Here is a 13,253-nt window from a genome sequence, read left to right on the forward strand (position 1 = left end):
ACGGGAAGGGCGCTCTCGTGTCTTGGTTCATTTGGACAGAGTCGCGTGGTATCGCGGGTGGCTTCTTATATACCCCAGATTATTAAGTATAGATTGATACATCGATATCAACGTCTTCCCTCGAGGATCCATCCGTACATATGTCCATCATCAAACTGCAACTCTTCCTCCCTATTATAGATTAGCCATGACCCGGCTGCACCTTGGCTAGATACTAGACACTAGATATCGATTAGCCTACGTGTGTATCAACGCAAGAACACCCTGGACCCATCTGGACTGAAACAAATCCACATCAGCCTCAATCAGCAAAAGTTGAAGTTGAAAGACAAGGTAACTTTGATGTCACCTGATAGCATGAATCATGCCTGGAAGTAAATAAGGTTGTACGGGCATACGATCCGCTTCCAGGTGACCATTCAATTCAAGGGTCCAAGGGTCGCTCCTCCCTTATTGTGAACAGCCCGGCCGGGCCCGCAAGGCGTCTATCGCTCTTTCCTGAATGGTTTTGGGAACGGGAGTTCTACATACCTTAGGTACTTGGGTTCATTTGGCTGTAGTATCTTTGCGTTAGGTGTGCTGGACACATCAATTTCGGACGGCACGAATGGTTCGTGTTCATTCTCTTGTTCATTCATACATTACTAGATACTAAGCTATTATCTTGGCGCACTCGGTATCTGAGACCGAGACCGAGTCATCGCTATATAGTCCCGCTTCCAGGTCATACCTAAAGACCTGGGTAGCTCAGGTCAAGAAGCTAGGCCTAAGCATCTTAGCCTAAGCGTGCTTCTCCAGGAATCCGAGCGCAGTCTGGTATCCGCGCTCGTACTCCTTCTTCACCTCCTCGTTCTCAAGGTCACTCCTAGCAGCCATCCACCCGTGGATCTGGCTCGGGAACGTCTCGACGTAGTTATCCACGCCCAAGTTCTGTCCGAATTTACTCACATCCTCGGGACTCTCATCCTTACTTGCCAACAACGCCATGGGGATATTAATCCCCTTTGCATCGTTGGGATCAAGCATAGCAGGGTGACACTGCACCGCCGCCTTGAACGTCTTATTCTCACTTCCAGAGGACAGGACAGCGATTTTGCCGCCCCAGCAGTAGCCTAGGATACTCCAGGATTCGAAACCGCCGCCCTTTGCTGTGGGAGGGGCGAGGGCGTTTGCTTCGGATACCACGCCGGGGATCTTGGAGAGGGTGTTTTGGGGCGCGGCTTTTGTGTTGAAGAAATTGCCGAGTTTCTCTTTGTGTTCGTCTGTTTGGGGTGGGAACCAGGAGATGTCTGCGGGTTGGCCCTCGAAGAAATCGGGCATGAAGACGCGGTATTGTTGCTTGGAGGAGGTGGAGAGGATGTCGGCGCCTTGGAGGGTTTGGGGGAAGAAGCCGAAGATGTCTGTTCCAGCCTATTGTTAGTATGTTATGAGATTGAAGGAGTAGGGTAGTGGGGATGCAAGGCGGACGAACCGTAGATGACGAGGATGGCCTTGGACGCGTTCTCGGGGCCGGTGACGTCTGCGCAATAATAATTAGCTTTCAATCCAGTTTCTTCTAACCGTTTGAAGCGAGAGACTCACAGGTCTTCAAGCCGTTGATCGTCTTGTACTCGCCCTTGGGCTGGTAGCCCTTTGCGACGATCGGCGGGATGCTGCGGTCAACCATTAGCTACAATCCATCACCAACAACCCTCCAGTGTCCGTGATTGTGGGTGACATACGAGCAACAAGCCTTGCTAACACCAGACATAGCGGACGAACAATTCGATCGATAGATTTGGAATTGAGGTTGAAAGTAATATTGGGATGTAGTCGAGCGGGGAAGCGATCGCAGTGGCGTGACGATGGACCTACGGAGGGGGTAGGTTAGAAGACCGCGGGAGAACATTGAGGTGAAGACAAAGAGAAATCAGACGTACAGTTATCCTTGTGATTAGATGAATTGATGAGCGGGTAGAGAGATGGAGAGATGAAGTTGGTTGAATTGAGGTTGCAGAAGAGAGAAGAAGTGGTAACGCCAATATGACGTCGACGCGCGGGGTCGGCTACGTCTAGCAGAGCCTAGGTACATATTCTCTATACTTGTTTATAATGGAAGATCGATTTGTTTTATGAACGGTAGAATATGCTTTGTCGTATCTAAATACTTGCTATCTAGTCGATGCGACCGTGCAATTTCAAGAAAAACGGACTAACAGTCACTCAACAGCAGAGATATATATTTCAGCACAGCTGTAGACCACCCCACGCTCAGTGAAACAGGGGCATCTCCTGACCTGGATCTGGAACCACGTTGGCTATGGCCAGACCCTTAAACAAGTCCATCCATGTTATGTCTAACCTATATTGCAAGGAGCCCCAAGTCAACCATCCTCAACTGGGGGCGTGGCAAGCGTGGGAACCAGAATTGACTTCTGGCAATGGCAAACCACCCAGGGTCCAGTCTCACACAGAATTAAACCAACCGAGCAGAACACCGTTAGACTACTCAAAGCAACCAGGAAATAAAGTACAGCCACCCATGGTAGAATAGACTTGAATAAACTACAGACAAACGCCACCGCAGGACAGCCACGGACGGCGCCATCGCAGCTTAACCGAGGGGACGCAGGGAGATGCAGAGTCCAGACTGCGCCCATTCCTTTGGTCGGTCTAGACTCGCTGGATGGGGCCATGACTGGGCTGAAGCGAACTCCCTGCTGGGGCTGAAGAATGCGACAGACCATTTTTGAGACAGAATAGGGGGAAAGAGAACAAAGAAGTGAGGACAAAGCGAGTAGTATTTTCAGAATAATAATAGAAGTTAGAGCAAGTATGTGACTGGTCCGAGTCTGATGAGTCTCTGGAGGAAGACAGAGAGAGCAGGTCCACTGGCACCGACACAATGGTCCGGAGCGAGCCATTCCGGGATTGGCTGGCTGAGATCAATCGAGTTAGTCTGGAGGAACTGGGAAGTGAGCACTTTTGACCAACCGAGACGCTTTTCTCCGGGGCTAACTGCTTCTATACTAGTGTGCTCAGAGAGAGCTGCACCTGACCCTTCTCTTCCACTCTCCCTCTCGTCTCTTTTCGCTCGCTTTTTGCTTTGGAATGTCCGTGCCACGGATACGAGAACTCAAAGTCCTGATATCGCCTCAGCTTATGCTGTCCAGCTTATGCTGTCCTGTCTGTAGAGGGTATAGGAATAGAGAACAGAGTGGTCTGAACAGACTCTACAGACTCTTCAGAAAGTAAGAGGCGATACTACCTCGATCATGGAACAGTGGGTTCCCTGTCAACCACGTTGCCGAGTGATCATCGATCAGAATGTAGAGGCAGAGTAAATACTTATATTAGCAGAGTTATGACTGTAGATAATGTGTTCAATTCTGGCGAGGCCATCGAATCACACCTCTCGTTTCTTTTTTCTTCTTTCGACTCCTTTTCGTCCAGCGTCCCCCGCGTTTGGCCAGACCTCCGAAGACTCTTTCTGCCTTTCTCGCTCGCTCTTCTCACTTCTCACTCTCTTCCTCACTCTCCTCTCTCTCTCTCCTTCTGACCGCTCACTACCTTATTCTTCCTCGGTCATCCATGGATTTGCCATGTCTTTGTCTGGTTACCTTTGAACTCTTTCATATGCTCCTCTGACTTTTTTGTGTTAATAAGTTTTTGTTGAAGAAACCTTGAATATCCTGTTGTGTTGTTGTGTTTTGTGTTCCCCCCCACAGCTTTCAGCCTCTGCCTTCAGCCTTCTGCCGATCGTTACGCCCTGAGATCGCGTTCGCGATCCCCTCGCCCTGGATCCTCCTGACCTCTCTGGTCGACTCTGGCTCGGTGCCGAACACTTTGCTTTTCATCCTCAGACCACCCTCGCTGGGTTGTCTTCCACTTCCCTCGTCTCAGGCCTGTCGGCCGCCCTGCCTGTCGTGCCTGTTCTGCCCAGCGCTCCAGCAAACCTGGCGACCCTTGCGATCCCCCCGGGCATGGGGACGGGCCTGGACGTCCAGCAGCCTTTAAATGCGCGACGTCCTGGCGCACCGCCTCTGCCAAACTTTGAACTTCCTGCGCCCACGTTCAACTCGTCAGCGCTGAAGTATCCTGGACAGTCAGCCCACCCTCTAAACCACCACCAACTTCCGCCACCCAATCCAACACTCATACACTCTCAGACGCCGCAAGATTCCGTTACTGTGGCGGCGACGGTATCGTCCGCGACTGCCTCATCGAACGTGTCATCGCCGGAATCTACCTCGCACTGGGCGGGCTCGTATGGAAGTAGCGTCCGTCAGCCCTGGACGCCCAACCTCAGCTCATCTTACTCGAATCGAGATCCTTTCTCTCCATCATTCAACACGTCGCTTCGCAACCCGGCGACCTCGACGCCTGGCGCCGATACCATTTCTTCGGCGTACGATATGAACCCGCACTTGCCGCCCTATCATGGGCCGCCGCTGGGGACAACCGCCGCACAATTGTCCCAGCCGATGCTCAGCACGACGCATCCGTCAGTGCCGTCAAATGACCCATATATGACAAAGTCATCTTCGGCACCCGCGTACGGTGCTCAGCTATCCAGCCCATCAGGTCCGTATCAGTTTGGGGGACCACCACCAGGAGGTCCCCCGCCACACCTCAGCATGCACCAACCCCCACGAGTCTCCTCAAATCCACCCCCACCTCCACCACATATTGGCGGCTACGCAAGACAACCTTGGCCTTCATACACACTCCCTGCAATGCCCGGGCCGGTCATGTCCAACGTCCAGAACCCAGGCGGACAGATGTCGATGATGGGGGGGATGCCGGGGGGGATGCTTCCGGGCTTCAACAGCGGTCATGTCGCAAACATGCAGCATCTGTATGGAGGACATCACCCGCCGCTCCATGCTGGCGGACCGAGCAATGACCGCCCGTTCAAATGTGACAAGTGCCCCCAGAGCTTCAACCGGAACCATGATCTCAAACGACATGCTAGGATTCATTTGGCGGTGAAGCCATATCCCTGCCCGAAATGCGAGAAACAGTTTTCTCGAAAGGACGCCTTGAAGGTAGGCCCGCTGTTGATATCGTCGTTCTGCCCAGTCACTAACTTTTGGTAGCGACATCAACTGGTAAAAGGTTGTAAGGAAGAAGCGGACAAGGCTCGAGGAGACGTCAAGGTCGAAGAAAGCGGTGGACAATAGTTTCAAAGCAGAACGCTTTGCCTAAGCAAGACAATTTGCTGACCGTGTTTGAGGACCGCACCAACCAGGGGAAGCTCACGAGCGACCTCAACGAACACCGCAGGTCGCGGTCGCGCCCCGACCAAAGGACGAACCGCCCACTGGCGAGACACTAGACGATGAGACAGACTAGAAATTTTTGAGAGACACTGGGGGCGAAAGAGCACTGGGCGACGGAACAGGATTGAAGCAAAGGAAAGGAAGAGAAGAGAAGAGAAGGGAAGGAGACGACGGACGGACGGATACCTGACTAGACGTCCGCTTCAGCGATGGCATGTTTGACGGCGTTATGTATGCGACTGGCTATTGTTCCACACGTGGCACTCGACTTGGCTGTTGGTTGGCTTACTGGGTTTGGTTTTTTTGGATTGATTTGCTACATTGCGGATTGCGACTTGCTGGGACGGAGTTTGGTGTTGTGCTCTGTTGTACTGTTCGGCTGTACCGTTGGACTGTTTCGCTGTACCTGCTTTTCTGCTCACCTGTCATTTGTCCATGTATCTTAGTACCACTAGCATTGGTTGTTTGCCTCTTGCTTGCTTCTTGCGTCCTGCGTTCCGGTCCTGTGTTGTGCTGTGTTGTGCTCGTGTTTCTCTGTGTCTTCAGCGTGTTTCGTGCTAGGTTGTGTTACAAGGTTTTGTAACACACTGCACGACCATGTTCCATCATTACCTATCCTTACCACTGGGATAACGACAATGTCTATGTCTGTCCTACTCACAGTACTTACTTTTCATTTCGGTTACTGCAAAGCGTTAGGAGCGTCTCAATCAATTGCGCATATAGAGATACCTCTCGCCGCGCAGTGTCTATGTCTGTCGGTAGTCTAGATTCTCAAACAAGTTGCTTGTCTCCTCTAGTTGTTCTGACGCAGCTTCGGCTCAGCTAGCTCATCCTCTTAACCTACCTCAAGCTCAACACGTGACGCCACAACAATGCGCCCTCCCCTCCTCTCCCTCCTCTCCCTATCCCTCTCCCTCATCCCAGGGATATCAGGAAGATACACCCTAAACCTCCCACCCCTCCTAACCCCCGGTCCAATCCAAGCAGACTACCGCACTCCCTCACTGACCCAATCCGACCTGGACTCCCCCAAACTCCCCCGCGCCAACACCTCCACCTTCGACTGGTGGTCCTTTGACGCGATCTCTCTCGAGAATCCGAATGCTGCTGTGAGTGTTACGTTCTCTAATGCGGGGCCGGACGGGTATCCGCTTGATTTGCCTGATGTGAGCTATGTTTTCCCCAACGGGACAGGGACGGGGCAGAATGCGATGGAGGGGGAGAGGGGGGCGCTCTACGCGCACGTTGCGGTTACGTTTCCCGACGGAAGGTCAGTGAGGCACATTCAGCCTGTTGAGAGTGCGAGGATGCATGGATCTGGGGATAGTTCTGTGGCGATTTGGCATGGTGCTGGGGGGTGGATGGGGAGTGAGGAGGGGTATGAGGTTGAGCTTGTTGTCAATAACACCAGTGCGGCGCCTGGGAATGGCACGGGAAGTGGGAGTGAGGGGGTTAGTATTGTTGGGGGGATAAGTATGGAGAGGGTATGTTATCTCTCTTTTCTTCCCTTCCCCTTTCCCGTGACGTTTTGGGTGAGATGAGATAGATACTGATGCTGTTTGGAATGGGGTAGATAACGAACCCGCATACACTCTGCAGCACACCCACGAACTTCAGCGAGGCTCTTGCCCTCGGGGATCGTGGACTCGGCTGGGTCGGTGTTCTTCCCGACGCGATGGCGCGCGTAGACGTCACTGTCAACGGTGAACGACTCATGTTTGACGGTTATGGCTTCCATGATAAGGTAATTGAATACACCGAACCCTTCTATCTTGCCTTCTCTACAAGAGGGGTATCTAGGTCAAATGCTGATGTTGGGTATAGATCTGGAGCACATCCCCTTTCACATCAAGCACAGGAACCCTCCACCGCGGCCGCGCGCATCTAGGCCTCTACTCGCTCGTCTGGGTCTCATACACCCCCTCTTCCCCCTCTTCCTCCCCAACCCCAAACCCAATCGACGGCCAAGACAGGCAAACAATAACATCGCACTTCCTAGCGCGCGACGGCGAGGTCATTTCCTCGGGGTGTGCGCCTGATTCTGTGAGTATTGTCCCGGGGACGGAACAGACGGAGGGGGGACTGGTCAGTGGGTTTAGACTTAGTATGCCGGGGGTCGAAGTTAGTGTTGCGGGTGATAATGAGGTTTTGGATGGGCCGGGGGGGAGTCAGGCTGGGAATGGGAATGGGAGGGGGCATAGCAGGTGGCATGGACGGGCTAGGGGGATGATTGAAGGGAATGATGAGGAGGGTGTTGCTGTTTTTGAAAGGTTTGAGTATTAGGTCCTTTCCTTCGACTTCTTGTATGTTCTCTGCTTGCGGGGGGCTGCCAGGGAAAACGGGAAAGGACTTATGGAGGTTGGAAGTCAAGGGGGATAAATGGATGATAATGAATGAAGTGATACATTCTCTCTCTCTCTCTTTTTTTTTTTTTCTTTCTCTTCTCCCCTCTCGCCCTTCTAGTCGAGATGGAGAGGGTGAGTGAGGGAAGTACGAATGAATCAAACCGGAAAGAGTAGGATAAAGCCAAGAGCAAATACTGAACTCGGCCTTAAATCTGGATCTGGATCATAAATCAGAAGTTGGAATTGGGACTGGGATGGCATGGTATCGAGCTGGAGATGTAGGATATCTATCTATGTAGGAACTTGGTGCGCCTGGGGTGGCCTGGATGCTCGAGAGAGTTATGTGCCTACATATAAGTAGATCTAGTTACCCGATAAGCTACAGTGCGGTCTGGTGTATACGGAGTACCTTAATCTAAGAGCTTGGTATGGCTGGGTATCAGCTGTGGAGGCTGAAACAGAATGAGGTACTCTCATGATATCAAATAGAAATTTTGGATTGATTATGGAGCAAGAAAGAGACAGCTGCCCAGAGATAGGTGGGTATAACCTGACCATAGATAACCAGAATAAGAGGGAACGAAGGGAAGTATATACAATCAAGCAAAGCAGAACAGAAAAGAACACATCTCAAAACACCCCGTCCCATCCCATCCCATCCCATCCCATTACTCCTTCCTAGACCACAAATAGGTACCTCAATTCACTTCCTCCTCCTTCACATCCACACCGTCCTTCCCAACACCCTCACCCTCATCCCCCTGCAAACCAATCCACTCCTCAACAACCCCCCTATAATCCTCCCCCCCATAAGACTCAAACCACCCCCTCCACCCCTTCCTCTTCCGATCCCCACAAAGTCCCAAATCCCTCAATAGCATATCAAGATACGGAACCGCATCAAATACAAAGTCCGGGTTCCGCCGCCCAAGACCACCAGGGTACCGATGGTATCCGAATTGTGTGTGTAGGGCTGTCTCATACAGTACATTCGCTTGGGCTTGTGCTTGGGCATCGTCGGTGGTGGAGGTGGAGGCGGAGGCAAGGGTTGTCTTTTTCAAAACGGCAACAAGATCATCGGGACATATTTCGCTTGTTATATCCTGCAGGTTGATTTTGTTGTTGAAGAAAGCCGTTATCCAAAGCGCTTCCGTTTGTGCAAGGAGGGGCGTGTTAATCGTCATTGCGACGCCCGCGAATGCGGCACTGCGTTCTCTTGCAAGAGTCGAAGCGGGAACCATGAATCTTGTCAATCTGTATGCATGCAGAGACTGTGTCTCGGTCTGTGCGTCTGAGGCCAGCGGTTCATATTTGGACGGTGAGTCGTGGGTTGGTCTGTTTGCTAGACGGGGGAAGCGGCGCAGGATTTCTTTATCTACTACTGATATAAGACTTGATGGGAGGGGGTCGGTGGCTGTGGGATAGCCCAGCTGAGACATTAGGGACGGAGGATTGAACTGGATATTGGGAGTTGGCGTCCATCCGGTTGCCATGACTAGTGCTGAGATATCGGTCAATGGCTCGCCGTTCGCAAGGTGGATTGTCCCCTCGGACAAATGCGTGATGTGGTCGATATGGATGGTGACTTTGCCCTCCGTAACCAGGTCAAAGAAGTTCGTCGGGTAATTAAGTATAGATAAACCCGACGCAACCCAAAACGGCGAAATCCAAGGCTGGAGTTTCTTCAACTCAGGGTGCGAATTGAATTTATTCAATGCCACGACATCATTTCCCAACACACTCCAAAACACATCAGTTATCTTCCGACCGAGCCAAGTCCCATGCAGGAAATTGCGAGCTCTCGTACCGGCTCCATGCTCCGCCGTAGGGTCGGCCCAAATACAAGGACTAAACCATGTCAGTAAGCGCGTGGTAACCAGTTTCTCAAGCCACTTGTGCAAAGGCGTGACATAAGGCGGCGCCATCCAGCACGGTCCATGCCCGTTATCGCGAATGATCATTTCGACCTTTGCGCCGGATGATGCGGCTGCGTACACGGCGTCCCAGGCGGACTTTGTACCGCCTAGCACGGCGATGCGGTGCGTGGGTTGTGTAATTGTGGACTCGTGGTATTTCGGCATATCGACTGTGTGGAAGAGCGGGCGGTTGAAGGATTCTTGTCCCTCGATGGGAGGGAGGTAAGGCTGGGACGTTATCCCCGTTGCGAGGATGAGTTTGCGCGTGTGGATTTTGATTTCCTTCTCTGTGGCGGTGTCGGTGTATGTTATTGTCCAGGTTGTGTTGTCATTATGCTCTACCAGCGTTACTTTCGAGTTCAGCCGGATCGAGTCCATGATGCCAAAGTGGTTGGCGTAACGCTCGAGGTAGAGCTGGATGATATGGCCGGGGATATGTTCGTTCTCTTTCACGCCGAAGCTCTCGTCCATGGGGAAGTCGGAGTACGAGTATGTACCATACAGGTTATTACTCTTGAGGCCATCCCACAGGCGATGGGTGGCCCAGACACCACCGACAGAGGAGGCGTATTCGAGAAGACATGTCGACGCAGAGGGGTTAACCTGGCGGTATGTCTTTAGGGCAGCGAGGCCAGACCAGCCTGTAGTCGAAGTCAGTATAATTTAGTGCAATCAAGTCAAAAAAAGGAGAGAGAGGGGTACCAGCGCCAATAACAAGAAGGTCAAGTTCCTCCATCACGAAATTGTGACAAGTAACACAGAAACAATAAGCAAGAACCAGCGGAGAAGACCACAAAAACAGCGCCAGAGAGGCAAAAGCCAGCGATTGGCAGGTATAAGTACGAATCTGTAGGCCCTGCAGCCGGGGCTCGGACAGCGATGCAGCCTGCAGAAAGATCTCTTAGCCACTGTCCCCAGCCAACAGCAGCGCGCTCTAAACTAGTCGCTGCGTCCGCTAAGAAACTAAGATGAAGCCAACAACGCTCAGACCATACACGAAATTAGCCCATCGAAAGGAGTAACAGACTGGCAACGGTGCGGGCCCCTGGAGTGGGTGCTGTGGACTCGCGGGCCGGCGTTTCACCTGTCGAGGTTTAGTGGCTGCAGGCAGGCAAGGCAAGTGATGGAGTCTGGAGTCTGGACCGCGGAGATTAATCCTGTAAAGTCTGTGACTGCTGTGTGACGGCCTGACAGCCTGCAGGCGAGTGTCCTGTCGTGTTGGTGTGTTCTATCAGTCCAATCGTGTGAGGTGTCGTGTGGATCAATTGACGGATGAGGGCTCAGGGTATAGAGTTGTGAGTTGTATCTTCCAAACATCTCAACCATATCCTCGGAATGGACTAATAACTAGCAGATGCTAGCTCCAGATGACAGTCTAAAAGTAAATTGTTTCAAAGTTCAAACGCCTGGCAAAAACATGTTCTCGAGCAAGAACCCCCCCGTCAAGGCTGTCTTTCCCCACCGCCGATCAATGACAGCCCCGTCGAGCTATCCATTCTTATCCCGGCCATCCTGACGAATATCGAGAATAAAAAATATGATATCACTGCTTGATGGCCTTGCTTTGGATGTGTAGATTTTTCTTGCTCCATTGTTACCCGTCTCCAGATCCAGAAAGCATGTTTCGTACTGCTCCTGTGGGCCTTTGCTGGGGGTGTTCCTGGAATAGCAAGACATTGAGCAGCCCTGACTCGCGATAAATATGGACTGTAGACTGCTACCTGATACCTCCCACCTGTTCGTCTGTCTGAGTTGAGCCCATTTCTCTTGTATATTCTCTGGTCTTGTACAGATTCAGAATTAGAGTCAGTAACATGGCCGACTTCTCAACAGAAGCATTCACCCTCCTCGCCCTCGCCATCGTGGCTATCGCCATCCGCGTCGTGGCGCGCTGGTCCATTGCAGGGCCCCGGAACTTTCAGCTTGATGACTACCTCATGCCGCTTGCCGGGGTATGTACCTGCTTCCCCTTGCTTAAGCCTCTTCCTGCTTCCTGCTTCCTCTTCCTCTGTCAAAAGAAACGTACTAACAGTCTCGGCATGTAGATAGTCTACGGCCTCGAAACAGGCGCAGCCTACTGCGTCGGCGCATGGTGGATGGGTCTAGCGAATAACTCCATGACCAATGAGCAGCGGAAGGCCCTCGACCCGGATTCACACGAGTATGCGCTTCGCGTTGGGGGGTCAAAGACACAGGTATTGGGATGGTCGCTTTATACGACGCTGTTGTGGTTGCTCAAGGCTTGTATGGCGGTTTTTTATTCGCGGTTGACGTACGTCCACAATCATACCCAACCAGATAACCCTCCCTCATCCTATTCCAATGACGATGCTGATTATGGTTCGTTGGTAGGGCCGGCCTCGTCAACATGAAAATCCGCGTGCGGGTAGCGTACATCCTCATCGCCGTTACATACATCGCTGTCATCTGCAGTATCTTATTCGGTTGCCACCCGATGTCCAAGAATTGGCAGATATACCCGGATCCAGGGAATTACTGCCAACCCGCGGTATCGAAGATTGATGTCTATGTGACGGTGACGTTGAATGTTGCGACGGATATTTACCTGATTTCGATTCCGACGCCGGTATGCCTGCCTTATACACTTTACCATTGACCAGGTCTCCGTTGTATGTTTTGATCAGTGAGTGACTAAATGGTTATTAGATATTATTCAAAGCGCGCCTCCCCATCCGCGAAAAACTCGAACTCCTCGTTCTCTTTTCAGGCGGGACATTTGTTATGGCTGCTGGAATTCTTCGATGCGTGCTTATCGTCACGGTACGTCAATCCCATATCCCCAACTTACCTAACTTACCCAAGCCAAGTGCTAACTGGCATGAATGCAACAGGCCGGCGCAAACGGCGCCTCCCAAGCCGGCTCCTGGGCCTGCCGCGAGACCTTTGTCGCAGTCATAATCGGCAATCTACCCATGATATACCCGTGCCTGCGGAGATGCCTTCGTCGGGCGGGAGTGTACATGACGACCAAGACAGGTCGGAGCAGGAGCCAGAGTTATCCATTGGGTAGCAAAGACGGTCTCCCCGGTGGAAATGGAAAGGATGAGGAGGGTAGGATCAAGACAATGTCGCTTTCTATGGCGAGTAGGAAGAAGAGGTTCCGTCATCCGTTGAGTATTCCGGATACGCAGTGGCGCGATGATGGGACTACATTGGCGGGGGAAACGATGCGGGATGGGTTTGATGCTGAGGAGATGCGGATTTTGGCGGGTGATAGAAGGGATGTTTTGAGTAGAGATGAGGGGAAGGGGAGCATGGAGATCTTCGAGGGGAAGGATGTTAAGGGGTTTGGGGGGGTTGTTACGAGCAATAGTAGGAGTGGGAAGAGTGGAAGTGGAAGTAGTGAGGAGATGGGGATCAAGGTTGTTCGGGAGACGATTGTTGAGAGGAGGGAGCGGTGATGCCAGCTTCATAGTTCAGTTCATTCTCTTGGTGTTTTCCTGTCATTTGTATACCTTTTTGTTCGGTAGTTTTGTCTTTGGGAGCGTTTTCGGTCATTACTATACCATGAGTACTTGTTCAATGCATCTATATATTTTTCAGCCGAACAACATGAGTAGACGGGACACCCGACCGCAGCACACAATCATAATCTACTCTTCATTCAAACCACACATTATCCAAAGTAGGTAAACAGTCAGTTACCAAATCACAAAAAGCAAAATATCGGAAATTAATCACAGCCTTAGCCCCCAACCCCTGCATAA

The 13,253-nt window shown here is 51.8% G+C and overlaps 6 protein-coding genes across 6 annotated transcripts; 3 read left to right on the forward strand and 3 right to left on the reverse strand.

The window, feature by feature from the left end:
- Positions 1-346: 346 nt before the first annotated feature.
- Positions 347-2,169, reverse strand: BDV14DRAFT_175862 (dienelactone hydrolase family protein). The gene is made up of 5 exons (XM_073769150.1): positions 1,920-2,169; positions 1,722-1,850; positions 1,582-1,652; positions 1,472-1,519; positions 347-1,400 (listed from the first exon to the last, which is right to left on the reverse strand). The coding sequence occupies exons 2-5, from the start codon at positions 1,748-1,750 to the stop codon at positions 781-783; spliced, it is 768 nt and encodes a 255-aa protein (XP_073626907.1). The 5' UTR covers positions 1,751-1,850; positions 1,920-2,169; the 3' UTR covers positions 347-780.
- A 2-nt stretch (positions 2,170-2,171) lies between these two features.
- Positions 2,172-2,663, reverse strand: BDV14DRAFT_175865 (uncharacterized protein). Its single transcript, XM_073769151.1, has one exon. The coding sequence runs from the start codon at positions 2,637-2,639 to the stop codon at positions 2,364-2,366; it is 276 nt and encodes a 91-aa protein (XP_073626908.1). The 5' UTR covers positions 2,640-2,663; the 3' UTR covers positions 2,172-2,363.
- Positions 2,664-3,968: 1,305 nt separating this feature from the next.
- Positions 3,969-5,277, forward strand: BDV14DRAFT_82021 (putative C2H2 finger domain protein). The gene is made up of 2 exons (XM_073777604.1): positions 3,969-4,084; positions 4,149-5,277. Exon 2 carries the CDS (start codon positions 4,395-4,397, stop codon positions 5,076-5,078), a length of 684 nt encoding a protein of 227 aa, XP_073626909.1. The 5' UTR covers positions 3,969-4,084; positions 4,149-4,394; the 3' UTR covers positions 5,079-5,277.
- Positions 5,278-6,136: 859 nt separating this feature from the next.
- On the forward strand, positions 6,137-8,015 carry BDV14DRAFT_209643 (uncharacterized protein; the record flags this gene model as incomplete). The annotated part of the gene is made up of 3 exons (XM_073775695.1): positions 6,137-6,715; positions 6,838-7,008; positions 7,089-8,015. The coding sequence occupies 3 exons, from the start codon at positions 6,137-6,139 to the stop codon at positions 7,545-7,547; spliced, it is 1,209 nt and encodes a 402-aa protein (XP_073626910.1). The 3' UTR covers positions 7,548-8,015.
- Positions 8,016-8,307: 292 nt separating this feature from the next.
- Positions 8,308-10,261, reverse strand: BDV14DRAFT_201429 (flavin-binding monooxygenase-like protein; the record flags this gene model as incomplete). Its single annotated transcript, XM_073773754.1, has 2 exons — positions 8,308-10,166; positions 10,228-10,261. The coding sequence occupies 2 exons, from the start codon at positions 10,259-10,261 to the stop codon at positions 8,308-8,310; spliced, it is 1,893 nt and encodes a 630-aa protein (XP_073626911.1).
- A 1,078-nt stretch (positions 10,262-11,339) lies between these two features.
- On the forward strand, positions 11,340-12,947 carry BDV14DRAFT_201430 (uncharacterized protein; the record flags this gene model as incomplete). The annotated part of the gene is made up of 5 exons (XM_073773755.1): positions 11,340-11,477; positions 11,571-11,797; positions 11,878-12,112; positions 12,193-12,306; positions 12,378-12,947. 5 exons carry the CDS (start codon positions 11,340-11,342, stop codon positions 12,945-12,947), a joined length of 1,284 nt encoding a protein of 427 aa, XP_073626912.1.
- Positions 12,948-13,253: the final 306 nt, after the last annotated feature.

Source organism: Aspergillus stella-maris (assembly GCF_047715825.1).
Source record: "Aspergillus stella-maris strain CBS 113639 unplaced genomic scaffold BDV14scaffold_37, whole genome shotgun sequence".
Taxonomy (NCBI): domain Eukaryota; kingdom Fungi; phylum Ascomycota; class Eurotiomycetes; order Eurotiales; family Aspergillaceae; genus Aspergillus; species Aspergillus stella-maris.

Coding starts and splice junctions, on each gene's coding strand:
- BDV14DRAFT_175865 (XM_073769151.1), bottom strand. CDS start 2,639: ATGGGCGCAGTCTGGACTCTGCATCTCCCTGCGTCCCCTCGGTTAAGC.
- BDV14DRAFT_175862 (XM_073769150.1), bottom strand. CDS start 1,750: ATGTCTGGTGTTAGCAAGGCTTGTTGCTC. Junction 1,520..1,581: donor GATCAACGGCTTGAAGACCT/GTGAGTCTCTCG, acceptor ATTATTGCGCAG/ACGTCACCGGCCCCGAGAAC. Junction 1,401..1,471: donor GGCCATCCTCGTCATCTACG/GTTCGTCCGCCT, acceptor AGGCTGGAACAG/ACATCTTCGGCTTCTTCCCC.
- BDV14DRAFT_82021 (XM_073777604.1), top strand. CDS start 4,395: ATGAACCCGCACTTGCCGCCCTATCATGGGCCGCCGCTGGGGACAACC.